Below are 21,943 nucleotides of genomic sequence, written 5' to 3' on the forward strand. Positions count from 1 at the left end.
TCTCAACTCTAAACATCTTTATTAGATCCATATGGAATTTCTTTTCTTCTACTTTCCTCTTGTTTGAAGGTCTCCCTCACCCTGCCTAACTCTAAGTACAGCCAGTCTCTTTACCATTTCATGGGTTTTCTAAGCTTGGGTGTGGAATATAACACTCCATGGATTCTGGGGCTTCCTTGCCATCCCTGATGACAAGTGTTGAGGCTTTTTCATTTCAGCGATCCTGCTGCTAATCACTAGGGGGATAAATGAAAGTAATAAACATAATAACAGCAAAATAATTACAGGGATGTTAACAAAGAATGATTTTTGCTGTTTTTATTCTAGAGTTCCCCATGAATTCACATTTTAATTTCTGCCTTCTGTTTCTTAGAATGGATTCACTGTTTACACCCCTTCTGACTCTACCATTAAGACACATTTCATGTCTTGGTATTTGAAAGGTAAAAACAGAGTAACAGGGCCTTTGGTTTCTATAGACCATTTAACTCAGGAACTTCTAGACTGGGTAGTGAGTTTAGCAGATCTTTACCAAGATTAAAAATGAATTCTGGGTGTTTCTACACGGCATCTGTTCCCAGCTAGATGAGTCTTTTAGTAGAGTTCATGGCACATAGGTGTGCATTCAAAAATTAGCATTTGTTAACTATGTGCCAGGTGTAGGGCATGCAAAATTAAGCTGTCTATAGTCATGCGTACAGAAACCTACCCAGCGTGGTAACTTCTACATAGCATTGTAGGGGCAGAAAATTTTTCTTCTACTCTTCTAAGTTCTTTGCCTGGTCTAATAATCGTATTTACACAAGACAGATTCATAGGAGGAAACCAAATTTCATTATGTGCGTATATATATAGGAGCTACATACAAAGTAATGACCATAGTAGGTCATTTAATCTTTTAGACAAACAATAAATTAGTGAGAATTGACAAGACAAATGGGGCTTGGATTTGGGGTAATAAATTGGTGAAGTAGCAAGGTTAATAGACCTTCTGGCCCTGAATTCCCCATCTGGTGATAAGGAGGCCTTCTACTCTCCTGGTACAGGGAGGATACCTTTCACATAGATTGATCTCCTGCTTTTAGTGGGGACAAAGGAGGGGCAGAGGGTCCTTGTCCTTTATTTCGAAATAATGTCATAGTGCATATTTTGGGGAGGCATATTCTCTTTCAACGTAAATGGGACTCAGATGGAGAGGGGTTTGACATCAGGAAAAGCTTGCTGTGGAGTGGCGTCTGATGCATACATTCCTGTGTCAGATCCACTCACTGCTTTTGATATTTCGAACGAGTAGCTTCTCAGTGCCTGTTTCCTCACTGATAAATCAGGCTAATGGGATTTCCTGCACTGGACACTAACTGCGAGTTCATTCAAGAACAGCTCTCGAAACAGTGCCCGGCACGCATCAACAGTGCCGTACATCTCCTTAGGGGTGGGGTGCCCAGCGGCACTTTAGCATGACGGTTGTCCTACAGGCTGACGACACAGGGGAGCCCGTGTGATTTTTGCACCGCACACTGCTCCCCAGGCAGCTGTGTTCCAGACGCTCTACCTCCACGGGCCCCACTGGAAAGGCCAGTTCTTCAGAGTCGAGGCCGGCCCACTCATGGCGATGAAGGCGGGTGGCACCGCCTGCCCTCGCCCAGCCTCTGTCTTCCGCGGTCACACCCGGTCCCACAGGTCTCGGGAACCTCCACCCCGACTCCGGGAAGAGTCGCGCCGTTGCGTGCGCCGCCCCGCCCCGTGCCCCCGCGTGACCCGACGTGCCGGGCGCGCACGCAGGGGCCCCGCCCGCGGCGTCCGAGGCCGAGGGGCCGCGGGAGGCTCCGCCGGCTCGGGAGAGGGAGGGGGCGTGGCTTCCCGGCGGGGCGGGTGGCCGCGCCTCAGTCCCGCCCCCATCGGCCGCTGCCTCCGCGCGCCAAAATCAAACCCCGGGACCCGCCGGCTGGAGGACCTGCTGCAGCGGGAGCTCAGCTTGCGTGTCAGGTCACCTTCGGCAGTGGCGCGAGCCCCAGCGCGCGCACCTGTGGCCACCTCCCAGCCCTCCCTGCTTGCGCTCCGGGCCGCCGCGAGACCAGAATGGCCACCCCACCGAAGAGGAGCTGCCCATCTCCCGCGACCGGCTCTGAAGGGACCCGCATCAAGAAAATTGCCATCGAAGGCAACATCGGTAAGGAGCCTCGGGGAATGTTCCCGAAGAAGGGGGAGCCGCGGCGGCGGCGGCGGCAGCTGCTCTTCCCTGCGTCTCTGCCGCTCCTCGGTGAGGGCCTTCTTCCAGCCCGGCTGTGTGGATGCGGACACGGCCTCGACTTCCCTCCGCTCCGAAATCCTTTTGCCCCGCCCCGCCCTGCCTAGCTTCTGCCGCGTCCCCGGGAGTTGGCGGCGGCCTCGGGGCCGCGGGCCGTGCGCGCCAGAGCGTTCGGGCCTCGTGAAGGTGCCCTTTGGGCCAGTTTCCTCCCCTTGTTGGGATTGCGCAAAGGGAAGGGCTGTTCTTGGTTTTGTTTTTGTATTGGGGGTGTGTGTGTGTGTGTGTGTGTGTGTTCTTGAGGTGTGATTTATGTACATTAAATTATCCTTTTTTAGGTGTCCTCTTCACTGAGGTATGACAGACACATAATGCTGTTTCATGATCAAGGTTCAGTACATGTTTATCACCTAGAAAGTTCCCTGCTGCTCTTTCGCAGTCAGCAACCTCTGCACTCCTACCCCTTGGCGACCACTGATTGGGTTTCTGTCCCGCTAAGTGTTGCCTTTTTTCCAGAATGTCATAGAGATGGAATCAGAGAGTACGTAGCCTCTCGTCGTCTCGCTTCTTTTATTTAGCACGATGCTGCTTTTATTTTAGCGCATTGCTTGTATCTGTAGTTCTCTTTCATTGCCGAGTAGTATTCCAGCGCATGGACGCACCGGTTTCTCTCTCCCCAGCTGTGAACATTTGGATGGCTTCAGTTGTAACGTTTATAGATAAAATGGCTCTAAACATTCCAGTACAAGGAAAGAGACAAGGAGACAGTTTTTTTCAATGATCTTAATATCATGGCGTCCCTCACCCTTGCCCCCACATCCAGGTAAACATTGGCTTCTGACTGAAAGACCCACCTGTTTCTATGCCTAACCCAGATGAGGGCAGAATATACCATGCATGTCATTTTGCAGGGTACATCTGAACTTACATTCTTCTGTGTTTCCTACCACAGGAAACGTATGCCTGGCACTTCCTGTTCTGATAGAATTTTTTTGGCTCCAAGTTGGGTACTGGTCATTCATGCATGCAGCAAATGTTTTTTTAAATTCTTACTGCATTCAAAACTCTTGTACTTCTTTAAAAAGATGGGGCAAAGCAGATGCTCTCGCAGCATTCCAAGGAGTAGAAAATAGCTGAACACACTCTTAAAGAGGAGATCTTGTTGCTTTGCTCCAGTATTCAGGGCACCAGTGGAAAAGAGCCCTATAATAGACTCTCATTACCTCTTAGGATAAGTTCTTTGAAGTTGAATGTTTGCCGGTAGGGTTCCCCATAGCTACATATTGGATAAAGACGAACATATGTGAAGGAGCAAGTGGTTGAACAAAACCATTTCAAAAGTCAATTTAAATGAACAACCTTTAGATCAATACCACAATGAGTTAATCCCCTTCCATTTCTTAAATCCAATTAAGCAACATAGCATATCTAGAAGGTTACTACTCCCCAAGCATCTTTAATCTTCCCAGCACCTGAAATAATTTCCTAATATGTCACCCCATCTCCAGTTTTTCTTAACTAGCTCCAGAGCAGACTTTCTATATACAAATCTAATTGTGTTATCCCCTACTTAAAATTCTCTAATTTCTCCATTACCTACACTGGAAGGACTTGCAAACTGGTGTCTTGGATTTGCACAATAGTGGCCCACATAGATTTGGGGAAAAAAAGAAATTAATGAATTGCTAGCATTTAAAAATTTCGAGATTTCTTTTGAACATCTAGATTCTTGGCATTTCTTAAAATATCTGAAGATCTGGTAACACTGGGCCTGCATTTCTGATGGATTATGTTCCTTACCACTTACTGTTTTCCTGACACTGACGCTTTGTCAGTTGCTGTTAATGTGCTATCACTGTTGTTTCTGTTCCTTCCACCTTATTTGCAAGGCCCAAATAAGTATAAATATACAAATTGCTAATATGTGTGTAGAAGATTATTTTGTGATTCCTAGAATTTGAACTTCAGCTGGTCATTTTAGTTTTATACTCATGTAACTTCTCACGCTCTTTGTTACTTAAATACGCTCTTGTGTTAGATTTATGGAGGCCTTACCTGCTTCTCTCATCTTAATAGTTTGTATAGATGATTTTTGGCATCATAATACCTGCTTGGCATTAGTAATTCTGTTAGGTCCCATGGCTTTTTAAAGTTTTCACATCAGTGTCTTTGATCCTTGTTCTCCTTTGCTTTTTATAGAATATTAATTTATAATTGGCTTACTTTCTAGCTCCCTACTTCCCCCCAAAGTTAAGGAACTAGATATTAATCTGATTAGAACGACAGGTAACTATTGTTACTCTGCTTGAACTAAAGAATGATTTTAAAGAATAACTGTTTTTGCTCTTAAAATTTTAGAGTATGACCACATGAAATTTTTCTGTTTGTAGGCATGTCAGAAGAAACCTGAATGTTCTAGCTTTGAATGCTTTCAGGCTCTGGCTGATGCCTGATTTTTTAATGTGTTCCTTGGATTCTCTTTTTAATTTTTAAAAAAACTTAAAAAAAATTTATTTATTTATTTATTTATTTATTTTAAAGATTTTATTCACTTATTTGACAGAGAGATCATAAGCAGGTAGAGCAGCAGGCAGAGAGAGAGGGAAGCAGGCTCCCCGAAGAGCAGAGAGCCCGACGCAGGGCTTGATCCCAGGACCCTGGGATCATGACCTGAGCCGAAGGCAGAGGCTCAACCCACTGAGCCACCCAGGTGCCCCTTCTTTTTTTTTTTTTTTTAAGGTTTTATTTATTTATTTGTTAGAGAGAGGGAGAGCACAAGAAGGGAGAGCAGACGGCAAAGGGAGAAGCAAGCTTCCCACTGAGCAAGGAGCCCAATGTAGGACTCCATCCCAGAATCCCAGTGGGACTCAATCCCAGGTTCCTGGGATCATGACCTGAGCCAAAGGCAGATGCTTAACTGGCTGAGCCACCCAGGTGCCCCGATTGGATTTTCTTTCTGAACATCATGTTTTCCTTTCCTTCCTCCATCTAGTTCAGTGAATGTCCAGTGATCATTTATATGCTTCTGCTTACCATACTAAATGCTGCATTCGAAATCTGTTGTCACCAATCTTTTTTCCCATGATTAAATCTAATGGTCATCTAGTGTATCCTTAAAACTTTTTCCCCTTTCCTGTGGCGATAATATAATATGACTTTGTGTGTTGCTTCTCAGCAGTTCTCTGTTCTATGTTACCTTCTTATTGACTCCCTTCCTTCCGTCCCTGTTTTTGCTCTGTGTGTGATCTTCTAAAAAAAAAAGAATTTATTTATTTGGAGAGAGACTGAGGGGTGGGGCAGAGGGAGAGAATCTTCAAGCAGACTCCCAGCTGAGCTTGGATCCTGACACGGCGCTTGATTTCGTGACCCATGAGATCATGACCTGAGCCAAAACCAAGAGTCAGAAACTCAACCAGCTGAGCTATCCAGGTGTCCCTCTATGTGTGATCTTTCAAAGTTCTTCTGTTTTTTTCTTCTTTTCTATTGCTTGTGTAATGTCCTAGATTTGAATATAGTTATTCAAGTCAAAAGTGAGTTCTTTTTGCCCTCTTTGGATCCCATTTATAAGGATGTGGAACCTTTCTTTTTAAGCTTGCAGAAGCTGCTTTTTTATATTTTAATCTGTGTGTGTATTTTTATATACATATGGAGAGAAAAAGAGAGAGAGCACATTATGTTGACCAGAGATGTCTAATATAACCACATTTGGTGACTTCAGATAGGAAGGGTGTGGTGGTCATTAGGAGTGTTGCTACACCCTGTTGAATTCTAGGTCAAGACTTGTCCCTACTGTTAAATGGAATGTATTTCCAAGTAATATTAAAATAGTGAATTAATATGTTCTAATTATATGTGAACTATTTCCCTATAGGTGTCTCAGAATCTAGGAATGATCAGGGAGAAGCAAAGTACATATAACTTTTTTTTAAAGGGTTGGATAAGTGCACAGAACCATGAAAGTGAAGCAGAGAAAACATGGCTATTCCTTATAAGGGTCTTTGTAAAAATGTTCTTATAATTTCTGTTGGGTACTGTGGCTTAATGTTGTGTAGTTATACAGTTAGTGTCATAGAATCATACTGATTCTCATTGTAAAACTCTGGATATTGGATACATCTTTATATTGATTTTATAGTTCATTTGGCTGTTTCTAAGTTGGTTTTAGATAGGAAGGATTTAAGTTTGTAAACTGAGAGAATAGAGCCAGTAGACAGAAAAATTTTGAAAAGGCGAGAGCCTATAATGATTGTCACTGCAGTCATAGCTTGTTTATCACAACAGTTTCTATAAACAGGGTATTATTATTATTTCCATTGTATTATGAAGAAACAGGCTCAGAGAGATTCAGTGACTTGCCCAAGATCACATATTTAATTAAATGGAAAAATAGCCTTAACCATTTCCCACAGTTATCTCTAATTACTTGATTAAGGAAAGTGAGGCTAGGACTAGGATTTTTTTTTTCCTGCTGTAACACCTTGCCTACAATTTCACCAGGTTTTAAATTCTTCTGTTCCATAGCCTTGATAAGCTAAAAACAATAACAAATGTGCCTAATACAAGTGGTAGGGATTCTTTTAGTTTTTATTAAAACAAATCTAAAGAGAAGGTTTAAGGAAATGAATATTTTTGTTTTTTGTATTTTTGCTGATATAAATTTTAAAAAAGTTGATGACTATTTTGACTTTTTTTTTTCCCCTAAGTCTCCTTCTTCAATTTTCTTTTCCTCTCACAACAGCTTCAGGGAAGACAACATTTGTGAATATCCTTAAACAGGTCTGTGAGGATTGGGAAGTGGTTCCTGAACCTGTTGCCAGGTGGTGCAATGTTCAAAATGCCCAAGGAGACTGTGAGGTATGAAAACAAAATTAACTAAATAAATTTCTTTTGCTTTAGAGGACCAGTGGTATTTAACCTTTTGTTTTTGTTTTTTTTTTTCCTAATAAAATTTTCAAATCTAGCTTTAAGTCCGTATCTTCATCTTCATGCATGGATGTGTGTGTGTGTGTGTGTGTGTGTGTGTGTGTGTGTATAAACATTCATTGAGCTATGCACTCAAGATTTATGTACTCATTGCATCTAAGTAGAATTTTAAGAGTTTTTAAAAATTAATTAAAAAGTTAACATATCTAATTGCAAATTAAATTCCTTGAGTAGATTTTACATTTTGTTTAAAAACTAGTGAACAGGAAAACAAAGACCAAAAAAACTATCCAGTAACTTAATTTTATTAGTTTACCTTTTTTTGTTTTTAAGATTTTATTTATTTATTTGAAAGAGAGAGACTGAGAGAGCATGAGTGGGGAGGTGAGGGAGAAGCAGGCTCCCTGCTGAGCAAGAACCCTCTTTCTCCCCCCCCCCCCCCGCCTCCCCACCCTCGCTGCCCGCCGTGTGGGGCTCTATCCCAGATCCTGGGATCCTCACCTGATCCAAAGGTAGACACTTCACCAACTGAACCACCCAGGCATCCCTATTAGTTTACTTTTTGAGCCTTTTGTATTAGTGAGAAGATTTATCTTCTTATTCCTTTGTACTTTTCATTCTTGCCAGACTTCCACCCTGGACACCCTGGACACAACGGTTAATTTCCCAGCACTTTCCATTTTACATTGCAAAAAACTTTCATTTTTTATAACAATATTTTTTATTGTATGTGTATAAAGGAAAGAGATCTGATTGCTAAGACTTTCATTTCTGGAGAAATGAGACTTGAAATTGAAAGCAGCATAGCAGAAATCTTCAAAATGGAAATGTGTTCTATAAACTTACTTCGTTAGAGTAGAGGAAGATAGAGGATTGAACGAAAATGTCTGTTTTTTCAAGTTTAGCTGTTGGTATAAAGGGATCTGGGAATAATAATTGAGTATTTAAAATGTAAACGAAAAAATATTTCTCACACTGATTTGTCAAGCATAGTTAACTTGAGGGGTGCAGCTTAGTACACTGTGATCCTTAGAATAACCTAGGATTAAATCTTGAAGGGATTTCTTTTCCATATGTACTTCATTTTCTTAAGAAATTGATATTTCAGTCTGGTCTGTGGGGAAAGGCAAGATTAGCCTTAAGTAGAATTGTAAAGTGGGTAAATTTATTTGCTTCTTTCCACATTTTTTTAATGACACATGATGTAACTATAGAAAAGTATAGGAAACTTATGTATAGTTTGAAGAACAATTGGAAAGCTAATCATCAGCCAGGTGAAGAAATAGAATATTACTGCTATTCTAGAAGTCCCTGTTTGTCCTTAGGTCATAGTATCTCCTTCTTGGGTAACTCTGCTAGGAGTAATCAATCCCATAAGATAACTTTTGCAATAATACTGCTTTCTAAAAATAATTTGACCATATGTGAACATAGCTCTGAGAAATATAATTTAGTTTTGTGTTTTTGAATGTTATATAAATGAAATCAACTGTTTGCAATCTTTTTCCTCTTGCTTTTTTTCTTTAAGTCTATGAAATTTGTCTATATTGTTGCATACATTTGCAATTTGTGCATTTTCATTGCCATATAATTATCAGTTGTGTTCATATATCACTACCTGTCTGTACTTTTGATCAATTTTTGAGTGATTTCTAGTTTAGTTTCTATAAAAACAGCCCAGTTATGGACATGAATCCTGGTGTACACGTAAAAGAGTTTCTCTGGGAATAAGAAGTAAAATCCCTGGTTGGTGGGCTATTTGTGTCACGCCTGTTTCCCAAAGTGGTTATTATCCAGCTTCCCAATTTTTGTCATTCTGTTGGGTGTTTAATATCTTTTATGTTTTTTTAATTTGTGTTTTTTTATTGCTAATGAGATTGTGCTCCTTTATTTAATTAATCTATTTGCCATTTGGGTTTCTTTTGTGGAGTCCCTATTCAGGTCCTGTTGTCATTTTCCTTTGAGTCTTCTGTCTTCCCTCCACTCTGCATTTTTATCTCCCAAAGTATGTCTTGTGGCCTCTTTCACTGAAGTGCCCTGCTCAGGTTTGCTTACCATTAGAAATGAGAGACCTGTATTCTAAAAACACCTCTTTCCTCCTCATTTCTGCAGTAAACTATCAGTTCAGTTATTCTCAGGTGTTAGGTAGGAAGTAGAACAAATTAAACCAGTGTGAGAAATACAGAAGGGATTTTTTCATTGAGAGAATGTTAAACTAAATTGGATTAGTTGACCTCCATTCAAGGCCCATTCTTGTTTTAGTGTCATAAGCTTCTAACTCATATTAAATATATACAACCAGTTCTTTGGCACATCAGAGGCACATCTCTGCCTATCAGTATACCTGTAATTAATCTGATCTATAAAAACTAAAATGCCAAAACATTTAATATGTAGAGAGAAATGTAGTTATCAGATTCACCGAATTAGGTCAACGTATTCTCTGTGGAGACTCATAATTCTCAACCAGTGGAAGGAACTCATAGAATCTCAGAGTTTTAGGGTATTTTATAAAATGACAAACAATCCCTTGGGAATTTTAATATGCGGAATGCTTCCTGGGTAAAAATGACTGCCTTAGTGAATCACTGTTACTGTTGGGTTTATATTGACCCCTTTAGTTATGTTGGAGAGGAGAGGTTGAAAACATTGCATTAGTATATATGGGAAGACAAATGTATAATAAGCAGATTGTCTATTAAGGTTAGAATCAGAGCCCAGGAGAATTAGTTATATTGTCTTAATGACTGATGTCATCAGACTGTGACAGATTGATGCATCTGTCTCTGTTTTAAGACTCTTGGTTTCACAGATCCGATACTCATGTTTATGGTTAGGGGCATTTTCTTCCCATGTACTGAAGTCAAAATTGCAAATTGATTCCTATAACTACCATATGGATGAACCAATATGTTCGTTTTACAGTTTGCTGTAATCTAGTCATGTCTCCATGGTATTAAAATTTGATAACTTTAATTGGTGCACATTCTTAGAGAATAGTTTTATTTGTCTATGTTGGGGTCTGTTTATGTTGTTAGTCCTCTGCAATTCTAGGTGGAATTTCAGGCAGCGTGGATGGTATTTTGGGGATAAGGCTGTGGAGTGTGAGGAGGGTGGTGGGTGGGTTCTGTGTATCTTTGGATATGTTCTTCTTATTCCACACCTCCATTACACTCAAGAAAAGGTATTTTCTTCCTCCATCCTTGAGCTCTTCTTCCCCAGACGCGTATCTGAATTTTTCCTTGACGTTATAATGTGAATCAACCACAGTCCAAATCTCAGTTTTCTTAGAAGGGTATCAGAAGAGAGAAGTAGACGGTCTTCAGAACCCAACCCTGGCAAGGCCAGTCCTACTTTGGATGTTCTTCATTTAATCACACTTCTTGGCAGTTGCTGTAGAATTGGAAGAGTTGGGTTGTTGGTTTGTTGGTACCTTTGATCTCTTAACCTAGTCTGTAACTTAATTTGCACCTGCATCCTTTGCTTGCGTTTTGTTTTTCAGCTGTTTTATTTTTTTTTTACCTGCCACCTAGTGGCTGAAATGTTGCTCTACTATTGATAAGCTGCACCTTTTAGCAAAATAATGAGGCGGAGTACCTAAAAAGATTATATAGCCTTCCCTCCTTTCCCTCCCAGGGTAAGATTATCTTTAAAGGTGCCACCCAAAAGATTGCCAATCTTTGAATTGAAGGTTTGTTTCAAATAGTCCTTTATTTGGTGGTTTATATTATTATTGAGGCCCAAAGTTTTGACTTAATTGCTTCCTTTAGCTTATTTTTGAGATGGACAAATTCTTAGGAACATATCTCTGCTCTGTCTTGTTTTTCTTATCAAGCTGAAGTCTAAGGGGATCTTTGTTATTAATTGTCAACTATTTTATTTATTTCTATTGAACACTTTTTACCACTAAGAAGCTACTGGAAATTAGAACTATGATAAAGAATGGATAAAATATACTTGTTTTTCAAATAACAGCATTTTGATGTCATTCTTGAAAATCAATTAAGAATGCTTGATAAAGTGCTTCTACATATACCTTCTGAAATCACTTGATAACTTTTGTTGGCTATTTTATGATTATCTTGTTTGGTAGATTCTGATCTTTTTTATTGAACTTAATTCAACTCTTTTGCATTGTTTACAAAGGTTAGATTGGAATTAAAAGATAAATGATTTTGTATCTTTACTCAGTATTACTGGTTTTCACTTATCTTGACAATAATTTGTGCTTTCTGCAAAATAATCAAGTATTCTATCATGACATGTGTTATAGAATTATAGATATAAATGACAGAAACAGTAAAACTTATCTGTTATCTTATGTATAGTTGAGATAGTAATTTACTATATCTAATATGGGCAGGGGAGGAGACATAATTTTTAAGAATATTATACGTGTTCATTGTTTGAAGTAATACATGTTCATTGTTTGAAGTTAAGAAAATATAGATTACCAAAGGAAGAAAATAAAACTTGCCTACAATCTTATTACCTAGAGAAGGCTACAGATCTTACTTGGTACAACAATATATAATTTCGTGCTTTGTTCCCTCCCCCCATAATGTTTATATCAAAGGTAATTAAAAATGTCATTCTCTAAATGATTTCTAATGGCAGCCTAACTTATTGTGTGCATGTACCAGTACTTATATATGCAAATGCCTAATGATAGTGGAACGATAGCCTATTTGCTTAGTAATGTGATAAACATCTTTGTGGTTAAATCTGTATTCTGGGCTATTTAAGACAAATTTCCAAAAGTGAGGTTAAGTAGGCCCAAGAATACAGATTTTTAAAAATAAATATAGCTAAGCTGCATTCTAGAGATATTCTTTTCTAAAAAATATTTATTTATTTGAGAGAGTGAGTGAGAGAGAGCGTGATAGGGGAGAAGGTCAGAAGGAAAAGCTGACTCCCCGTGGAGCTGGGAGTCCGACACGGGACTCGATCCTGGGACTCCAGGATCATGACCTGAGCCGAAGGCAGTTGCTCAACCAACTGAGCTACCTGGGCACCCTATTCTTTCAACTTTTACATAATATAATTTGACCCTGAGGTATTCACATTTTTTTAATCTGGGTCCTTTTCAGAGGGGAAAAAACTGATAAAATTACACTCAAGTTGGTAAAGATGATACACAGTGTCTTTTTGGATAAATTTTAATATGTATTTTACTCTGAACAGTCATAGTTGCATACAAAAAACCCAGCAATTTGTAGTCTCCAAAACCTCATGCACAGAATCAAAAGAAAACATTTTGTATGGGCTCTTAGATTACTCTGAAAAACTGGAAAATGATATCCTGGCTTACTGTTAATTTTCTAATTTGGTGTAAACTCAGACAACTAACATGTTGAGAGTTGTAAAATTGTACTGCAGATTAAAAAAAAAAAAAGATTTTATTTATTTATTTGACAGACAGAGATCACAAGTAGGCAGAGAGGCTGGCAGAAAGAGGAGGAAGCAGGCTCTCCACGGAGCAGAAGCCTGATGCGGGGCTCGATCCCAGGACCCTGGGATCATGACCTGAGCCGAAGGCAGAGGCTTTAATCCACTGAGCCACCCAGGCACCCCTCTACTGCAGATTTTTGATTTAGTTTTAATTTAAGCATTTATATTTTTAGAGCACTACCTATTATTTTTATAATTGGGTGATGAGTCAATGTTGGTTCTCTAAGTTATTTTCATGTGGTAGACTTTGGAATTACTTTGGGCAAGAATAAAAGAGTATTGGAAAAGCCAAATAAAAGGAGATGTGTAGTCTTTTTTGTGTGATTTATATTTTCATTGTGGTAAAAACATATCATAAATATTACCCTCTTAACCATTTTTAAATATACAATTCAGTAGTGTTAAGTATATTTCCAATGTTGTAAAATAGATCTTTATAATCTTTTCATCTTGTAGAACTAACACTATATTCACTCAACAGTTCTCCTTTGCCCCTTTCCCTTAACCCTTGGGAACGCCATTCTTCTCTCTTATATCTATGAATTTGACTGCACTTTAATTAATTAATTAACTTATTTTTAAGGTTTTATTTATTTTTTAATTTTAAAGATTTTATTTTTAAGTAATCTCTATATCCACTGTGGGGCTTGAACCTACAACTTTGAGATCAAGGGTTGCATCCTCCATTGACTGAGACAGCCAGGTACTCCTGAATTTGACTACTGTAGATACCCTAATATAATTGAAATCACACAGTATTTGTCCTTTTGTGACTGGCTTATTTCACCTAGCATATTATCCTCTAAGTTCTTCAAAAAAAGTTTCAAACTTCTCACTATATAACAAGCATATTTTATATATATGTAACCTACTTTGTTATCCCTGTGCATAGCAAATTTATCCTAAGTGTTTTTCAGATGAACCAAGTTCACTTCCAATAGATATTATTACATATATGCATCAGGTAGAGTTGCTGCTGTAATGAGCTCTAAAATCCCTGTAGTTCAAAATAATAAAATTTTATTTCTCAGAGAACAGTACAACATGGTATTTGGTGGATGACATGCCAGGCTGTGACTCAGGGACCCAGACGCTTTCGAGATTGTGGCTCTTCCAACCTCTAGAACAGTGCTTCAAATGTTAATGTTTATTAGAATGACCTGGAAGACTGGTTTAATCACATATATGGGCCCTACCCCCAGTTCTTGATTTATTAGGTCTGGTGTGGAGTGGGTGCTAAAAATGTGCATTCCTCACAATTTCCTAGGTGATGTTGATGTTGCTGTTATGGGGACCATACTTTGTTACCCCTGCCCTGGAGCTGTAGTTGAAGAACCTCTGCTCTGGGGTCTTGGTGTCCTTTGCTTCTAGCTGATGGAGAAAGAGAGAAACGTCACATTTGAGAGGTTTTTAGAGTGAAGCCTGGAAATGGTATTCATTGTTTTTGCCATTTCCATTGACTAGAACCTGAGTCACATGGCCACACTCAACTATAAGGATGGCTGGGAAATAAAACTTAGTTTGGAAGAAAAACAACGTGTCTTTAGGGAACAAACAGCAGTGTCTGCCACACACGCATTTCTAAATAGGAGTACCTTACGTTTATTTTTTAATGTAACTTAAACTCAAACGTTCCGAGTTTAATTAACTTATGTGGAAGAGATCTTCAACAGATATTCTCTTTTTTCCACTTCTAAGAGATTAAAAAAATAAATTATTAGAAAAACTTAAATATGCCCTTTGGCTCACAGTCCTAATAAGCACATTCATTTTATAAAAGCATGCCAGGAATAATGTAACCAGGAATAGAGCAGACTAATCCAAGACTTAAATTTTTTTGTTTTGAATTAACATTTTTACTACGGAGAATTCCATATATACGTGGATACCACTATGACCCTGCCCCTCTACTTTAGCATCAAAGATATGTAATTCCTTTAGTGAAATGAAAAAACTTATTTTGATGATGTTAGGATTAAGCTTGGAGTCTACTTTGCTATCAGATAAATGCTAGCACCTATCATGAAATAAATTGTAACTCAGAAAATCAACTGTAACTCATTACTATTCTGGTTAATTTAATGCACAAAGGGAGAATGCCTAAAGGCTCTATTTCATTTTATTATTTTTCATTACTTTATATCACTTTATTTCCCCTGAAGCTATTTTTACATTTGATTTACTTTAAAATAAATGACCACAATCATCTACCACCTTTCTGAAGAACTGGGGAAGTGCCTAAAAGCTGGTGTCATTACTGAAAGAAATATAATGTGACCTGGCATTTCTGTTTTATTTGAGGGTTTTTTGTTTTTTTTTTTCACATTGTAGGTTTATGCTTATGTTTTTTGGTCTACTCACAGACCCTCTTTGAGGGGGAGTAGCTGACATCCAGGAAAGAAGCTCCGCTAAAAGAAAACGTTTTTTGATTGGTAAAAAGTTTACCAAATTATTTTATGTTTGCCAAACTCTGCTTGAATGACAATACATGATGGAAATATGCTTAAAAAAACCACATTTAATTACCTTTTCTTTTAAGAAGGAATGTTTGTAATAGTTAAAAGTACTGGATTAGGCACGCACAAATAAGCTGAGAAAAAGGAAGGAAACAAATCATTTGAGCAGCCCAAATAGAGGTCACAAAAATATGCGTTAAAATTAATGTGGTTTCTTCATAGGGTATCTACTTAACACTTTTGACACAATCTAATAAACTTATTTTCTGATTAGAAGGGGCTATCAAGGGAGGGACTGCAAAGAGATGGCCATATCGATGACCTGACATCTAAGGAAGAAATAGAAAAACAAAAATAGACAAGAACTAAAAACTAATGCCAATTTGGGCTCATTTAGTATAAGATTGAATAGCAATGTGAACACTTTGTGCCTGATATTTTATGTGTACATTGGAGGCTTGTGCTCTGTTGCTAATTTCTTTTATAAATCCAGCACTCAGTATTTATAAATTTATAAAGTTGTCTAAGAGTAAGTGTCTATTACTGAGTAGTTTCAAAATGCTATCCTTGGGTAGGAAAATAAAATACATACTAGTGTCTTCTCCCTATAAAAATAACTACATAAAAAAAGTAGTTAAGTTGATAAACTTCATTTAGTTGAAAAGACTCACTTGTATGAAACATTTTTCTCCTGGAGGATACTGAATAAATGGAAAGTCAGTTTATAATTAAATTAACAAAGCCTTTTTAATGAAACTTAAAAAATTTATTATTTAAGCAGTTTGGGAAGGCAACAAACTACACCTTTGTTTCAGTTCATCATCCGTTGAGAGTTTTTCTAAACAGACCTGTTGTTGACAGTTAGCTTCTTGCTATTTTTTTTTTTTCAATTTTGGGAAGAAGATTCAGTTAATATGTGGTTTGTGGTATGTAATTTAAATTCTGCCTCAGAGTGCCATGTGTTTGTGTGGTTTTTAGTTCTTAACTGAAACTTTGAGGTCAATATTTACACTTCTGGATTTTTTTTTCTCCCAGAGGAAAACCACCTACTTTGAGTGTGAACTTCTAGGAAGTGTTCAGGGGTGTTTATTTGGACTAGGATTTGGAATAGGAATTAAGCCATCATATTTTATTCCTTGAAAGTTACTATACAAGATTAAAGACTTTTTATGACTTTTGGGGGGAATCTTTATATGGGTTGACATTACGTAAAAGACTGAGAAAGCTGCCTTTGCCCATCAAAGGACCTATGAAGACAGCTCCTTATTTCTTCCTTTTGTCTGGGACTATCGATAACTATTTGCCCCTACAGTGCACGTGGTGGATAAAATGTCTTTCTTTTAAAAACAGTAGTATTCAAGATAATCAGCTGTTAGGGCAGAACTCATTCTTGGTTTTCTGACAGGCAGGGAAATGATCATTTCTAGTTCACAAAGGGAGGACTTCTCTCCTAGGCTGTTTTCCCTTCTGGCTGTCTGGACTATGAAGAAAAACTCTTCTTTGCTAAAGCAGTTGCAGTTGAACTAATAATAATGGGGTATGGTTCCTGTAAATGGAAGCATCAGGTTTATATGTTTGATTTGGTATGTGTTGAAACTTTTAGGGATTACTGTTGGGTCACTGGAATTTAGAGAGAGGGAATATTAGGAAGTGAGAATGACATATCCCACGGTATGTGAGATTGTCCTTTTCCTTATAGATAAAATTAGAATTGGTTTTATTTTTCTTCCTAAAATGGGCTTAAAAGTTTAAAAAGGGAAGCATATGCTTAATGATAAGATTGTAGGTAAAATTCAGTGACGTTATATATTGCAATAAAATTTTATATATAATCTAAATATTTATAAGCTCTAATTCAGCTACTATTAAGCCATGTAATCTTAGAAAGCACTTTAGTTTTTCTAAACTTTTCTTTATCATTAAAATGGGAGTGATAATGGGAAAAATCAAGCTTGTGCAAGAATTAAATAAGAAAACAAAAATGAAAGTCCACTGGGTTGGAAAGGTAAGCTGTTGTATATTAAGTTAAAGTACATGCAATATTTGGGGAGTTCTTTTTTTTTTTTAAAAGATTTTATTTATTTGACAGACAAAGATCACGAGTAGGCAGAGAGGCAGGCAGAGAGAGAGGGGCGGCCCCCTGAGCAGAGAGCCTGATACAGGGCTCAATCCCAGGACACTGGGATCATGACCTGAGCCGAAGGCAGAGGCTTTGACCCACTGAGCCACCCAGGTGCCCCATTTGGGGAGTTCTTATACTAAAAAATTATTTGTTGTTTATCTGAAGTTCAAATTTAACTGGAGGTCCTGGGATTTGTTTTTTCTTTCTTGATCTGACAAGTCTAATATTAAAGTATTCTAATACATTCTATTATTGTGAAAGAAAGAAAGACTATTGCCACAAAGATGAAGAAATATCAGTGGCTTCTTTTTGTTCATCCTTTTATTTTGATTTGGAAAGTATGGAATGGTAGGATTTATTGACTATGACCTATAGTAGTGAAGTGACAATGGGCAGTCCTCAAATGCTAAAAATTATTTCCTATATATTTTACAAATTAAAGATTCATTTAGAATACCAGGTCTCTTTAAAAAGAAAGCCACATATTAAATTAGGTATTCCCTAATGTATATTACTTTAATCGGACTATATAAAAATCTAATTACAAAACTTTGTGGGTAGAGGGTATTGTTAAGTGAAATAAGTCAGAGAAAGGCAAATGAATAAAAAGCAAAAAGCAGAATCAAATCTGTAAATACTGAGAACAAGCTGATGGCTGCCAGAGGGGAGAAGGATAGGAGATGGGCAAAATGGGTGTCGGGGAGTGGGAGATACATGCTTCTGGTTCTTGAATGAGTAAGTCACAGGAACAAAGGGCACAGCATAGGAAATATAGTCAATGATAGTATAAGAGTGTTGTATGGTGCCAGATGGTAGATACACTTGTGGTAAGCACAGTGTTAAGACAGAGTTGTGTTGAATCACTATGCTATACAGCTGAATTAATGTAACATTGTGTGTCAACTATACTCAAATATTTTTTTGATATGAAAACCAAGCAATACTGTGCCTATAGTTCCTCTCAGTAAAAATTTCCCAGAACCAAGTCCCCCATGCTTCCACTAGGTGGGATATATGGTCTCCATATCTAAATATTATATAAATACATATATATTTTTTGCATATCTCATTTTGCACATCTTTTAATGTTTGACTTATTCCTGAGTTCTCACATCTGTTTCTACATTCAAACTGTTGCAGTATCATGTGTTACTTAGCTTCTAGAAAATTATACATTTGGAGTGCCTGGGTGGCTCAGTCGGTTAAGCATCCAACTTCTGCTCAGGTCATGATCTCAGGGTCCTGGAATGAGCCTAGGATCAGGCTCCCTGCTCAGCGGGGAGCCTGCTTCTCCCTCTCCTACTGTCCCCCTGCTTCTGCTCTCTCTCTCTCTCTCTGTCAAATAAATGAACAAAATCTTCAGAAAAAAAAAGGAAAAAAAGAAGATTATACATTCATGAGAGAATGAGAATGGAAAAAGGTACATTTATTATTAAAATATGTATTTTTTTCAGTATAGACCCCTGCAAGGATCTCAGGGACTTCTCAGGCATTCCCTGGCCACACTTTGATGACCTCTGTTCTAGATAATATATTTAGCTATAGAAATTAAAGACTCAATAGAAACTCTAGAAAAAAAAATTCTTTAAAAAAACACCCTGCATCTAAAAGATTAGTAATTCTACTGTGTCATCACATCTAGTTTGTGTTCATATTTCTCTTTTTGTCTCATAATTTTCTTATAGTTTGTTGATATCAAGAGTGAAACAAGGTTCACATGTTATATTTAGTTGATATGCCTTTCAAATTTTAATCTATTGGTTCCTCTTCCTCTTTTTTCTTTGAAGTTTATTAGTTGAAGAAACTGGGTCATTTGTTCTTGTATAGTTTCCGTCATTCTGGTCTTGGCTGAGTGCATCTCTGTGGTATAGTTTAACATGTTTCTCAATCTCTGTATTTCCTGTAAATTTGTAGTTAGATCTCTAGAGCTTTGATTAGATTTGGCGTTCTTTTTTGGCTAGACTTCTTAGGTGCCGATGTGTATTTTCTTCCCCCAGGAGGATGTCCTTTGTGATGTTAGAATCACTCTGTTCTGACTTGCATTTCTGGGGTCTGTTTAGGTTTTGTCAGCCTAATTCATACATTATATTAGCTCTTCTCTAATAATTTTAGAATCTATTGCTAATTGTTGCCCTAATCTATCAGTTAGTATTAGAAAAGGTGATAGATATTCTAATAATCAAGGCTGTTGGCCGAGATTCTTCAGTCGAAGGAGATCCTTTCCTCTTCTATTCCATTAATTTGAAATAACATTTGCATACGAAGGACCAGAATAAAATTTTGGATAATTTTTTCTCTATATCTAGAAATTTCCAGAATAATTAATTGGTTACCTAGAACCTCCAAAGATGATTCAAGAGTTTGGTTTTTTTGTTTTCTGGTTTTCTTTAGTATTATGAATTTATAATTTTTGCCCTCTATTCACCATTCCTTTCAGATGTTCAAAGGGTCCTATTTTTTTTTTAAGGTTTTATTTATTTATTTGACAGACAGAGATCACAAGTAGGCAGAGAGGCAGGCAGAAAGAGAGGGGGAAGCAAGCTCCCCGCTGAGCAGAGAGCCCCATGTGGGGCTTGATCCCAGGACCCTGAGATCATGACCTGAGCCGAATGCAGGGGCTTTAACCCACTGAGCCACCCAGGCGCCCCAGGGGCCAATCTTTTTGACAAGTGGAAGCCCTTTTATATTGGCTCCCTTGTGTCTGTGGTACAACCTCAGCAGATTTTGATAGTTTACTTGTTTCCTGGAGCAAGATGTGTTAAACTCATCTTGTACATTTCTTTCTTCAGGCATGGAATCAGGTATGTGACACTAATTTTTTTCAGTGGGAAATGGTATTTAGAGATCATAATCTGGGTGACATTTATATTTATACCTAAAAGGTTGTCATTTTTTATAGACCTTTTGGTGGATGGAGCTAGGAAAACTGTTTTTTGGTTTTTTTTTTTTTTAACTATATTTTATAGAAAGGAAAATAATTCATGAGTTCCAGATGCTACTTCAAATTCATTTATAATATTACAGAGATTGGGGCACCTGAATGGCACAGTTGGTTTGGTGTCCTGCTCTTGGTGTTGGCTCAGATCATGATCTCAAAGTCATGAGTTTGGGCCCCATTTCAGGCTCTATGCTCAGCATGGAGTCTACTTGAGGATTCTCTCTTCCTCTGCCCCTTTTGCTCATGCTCTCCGCCTCACTCTTGGGGGGAAAATAAAGATTTTGGAGATTTTACTTTATTTTTTTATTCTACATTTTCTTAAACTGAAAATATTTGTTACAACAATATGATTATGATATCACAAAATTTTAGGGAGGACTTGTTCTGTTTTATTAGAAGATTGGGGCCTAAAATGCCTAGCAGGGTCAGGTAGCTGAACAAATGAGTCAGGCCTGTGGGAGAATCAACAGGGAATGACAGGGGCTGATGATGAACTGGAGAGCGTATGTCCCACCTAATGGAAGCATGTGTGATTTGGTTCTAGGTAATTTTTATTGAGAGGAACTATAGGCACAGTATTGCTTGGTTCTCACATTTAAAAAAATTTTTTTTTTCATTTGAGTGTAGTTGACACACAATGTTACACAAATTTCAGTTGTATAGCATAGTGATTCAACACAACTCTGTCTTACACTGTGCTCACCACAAGTGTATCAACCATCTGGCACCATACAACACTCTTACACTATCATTGACCATATTCCCTATGCTATGCCCTTTGTTCCTGTGACTTACTCATTCCAGAACCAGAAGCATGTATCTCCCACTCCCCGACACCCATTTTGCCCATCTCCTATCTTTCTCCCCTCTGGCAGCCATCAGCTTATTCTCTGTATTTATAGATTTGATTCTGCTTTTTGTTTACTTTTTTATTCATTTGTTTATTTCAGATTCTACATATGAGTGAAATCATATATTTGCCTTTTACTGACTTATTGCACTTAACATAATACCCTCTAGGTCCATTTATGTTGTCACAAACAGCATAACCTCATCCTTTTTTTGGCTGTATGTAATATTCCACTATATATATTTTTATGATTTTTAAATATTTTTATATTATATATATATATTTTAATGTTTTTTATATATATCACATTTTCCTTATCCATTCATCTGTCAGTTGACACTCAGGTTGTTTCCATATCTTGACTATTTGTAAATAAGGCTGCAATAAAAAAGGGTGCATATATTTTTTTGAATTAGTGTTTTTGTTTTCTTTGGGTAAATACCCAGTAGTGGAATTACTGAATCATATGGTTATTCTATTTTTAATTTTTTGAGAGACCTCCCTACTGTTTTCTACAGTGGCTGTACCAATTTACATTCCCACCAGTAGTGTATGAGGATTCCTTTTCCTCCACATCCTTGCCAACACTTACTATCTTTTTTGATTTTAGCCATTCCGACAGGTACAAAGTCATATCTCATGGTTTTGACCAGCATTTTCCTGATAATGAGTGATGTTGATGATCTGCTCATGTGTCTTTTGGCCATCTGTATGTCTTCTTTGGAAAAATGTCCATTTAGGTCCTCTGCCCATTTTTTAAATCAGATTGGTTTTTTTAGTGTTGAGTTAGGTGAACTTTTTAACATATTTTGGATATTAATCCCTTATCAGATGGATGTATCATTTGCCAATATCTTCTTCCATTCAATAGATTGACTTTTTGTTTTGTTGATGGTTTCCTTTGCTTTGCAAAAGCTTTTTATTTTGGTGTAGTCCCAATAGTTTATTTTTGCTTTTG

At 37.7% G+C, this 21,943-nt stretch overlaps 1 protein-coding gene across 1 annotated transcript in view; it reads left to right on the forward strand.

Annotated features, from left to right (window-relative positions):
• The first annotated feature begins 1,786 nt into the window (after window positions 1-1,786).
• The window catches only part of DCK (deoxycytidine kinase), a 31,327-nt gene continuing 11,170 nt past the window's right edge, over window positions 1,787-21,943 (forward strand). Inside the window, exons 1-2 of the mRNA XM_080796030.1 lie at window positions 1,787-2,170; window positions 6,984-7,099. Of these exons, the coding sequence (XP_080652156.1) occupies window positions 2,080-2,170; window positions 6,984-7,099 (207 nt within the window). The 5' untranslated portion in view covers window positions 1,787-2,079. The remainder of the gene's footprint in view (window positions 2,171-6,983; window positions 7,100-21,943) is intronic.

Source organism: Martes martes (assembly GCF_963455335.1).
Source record: "Martes martes genome assembly, chromosome: 2".
Classification (NCBI taxonomy): Eukaryota; Metazoa; Chordata; class Mammalia; order Carnivora; family Mustelidae; genus Martes; species Martes martes.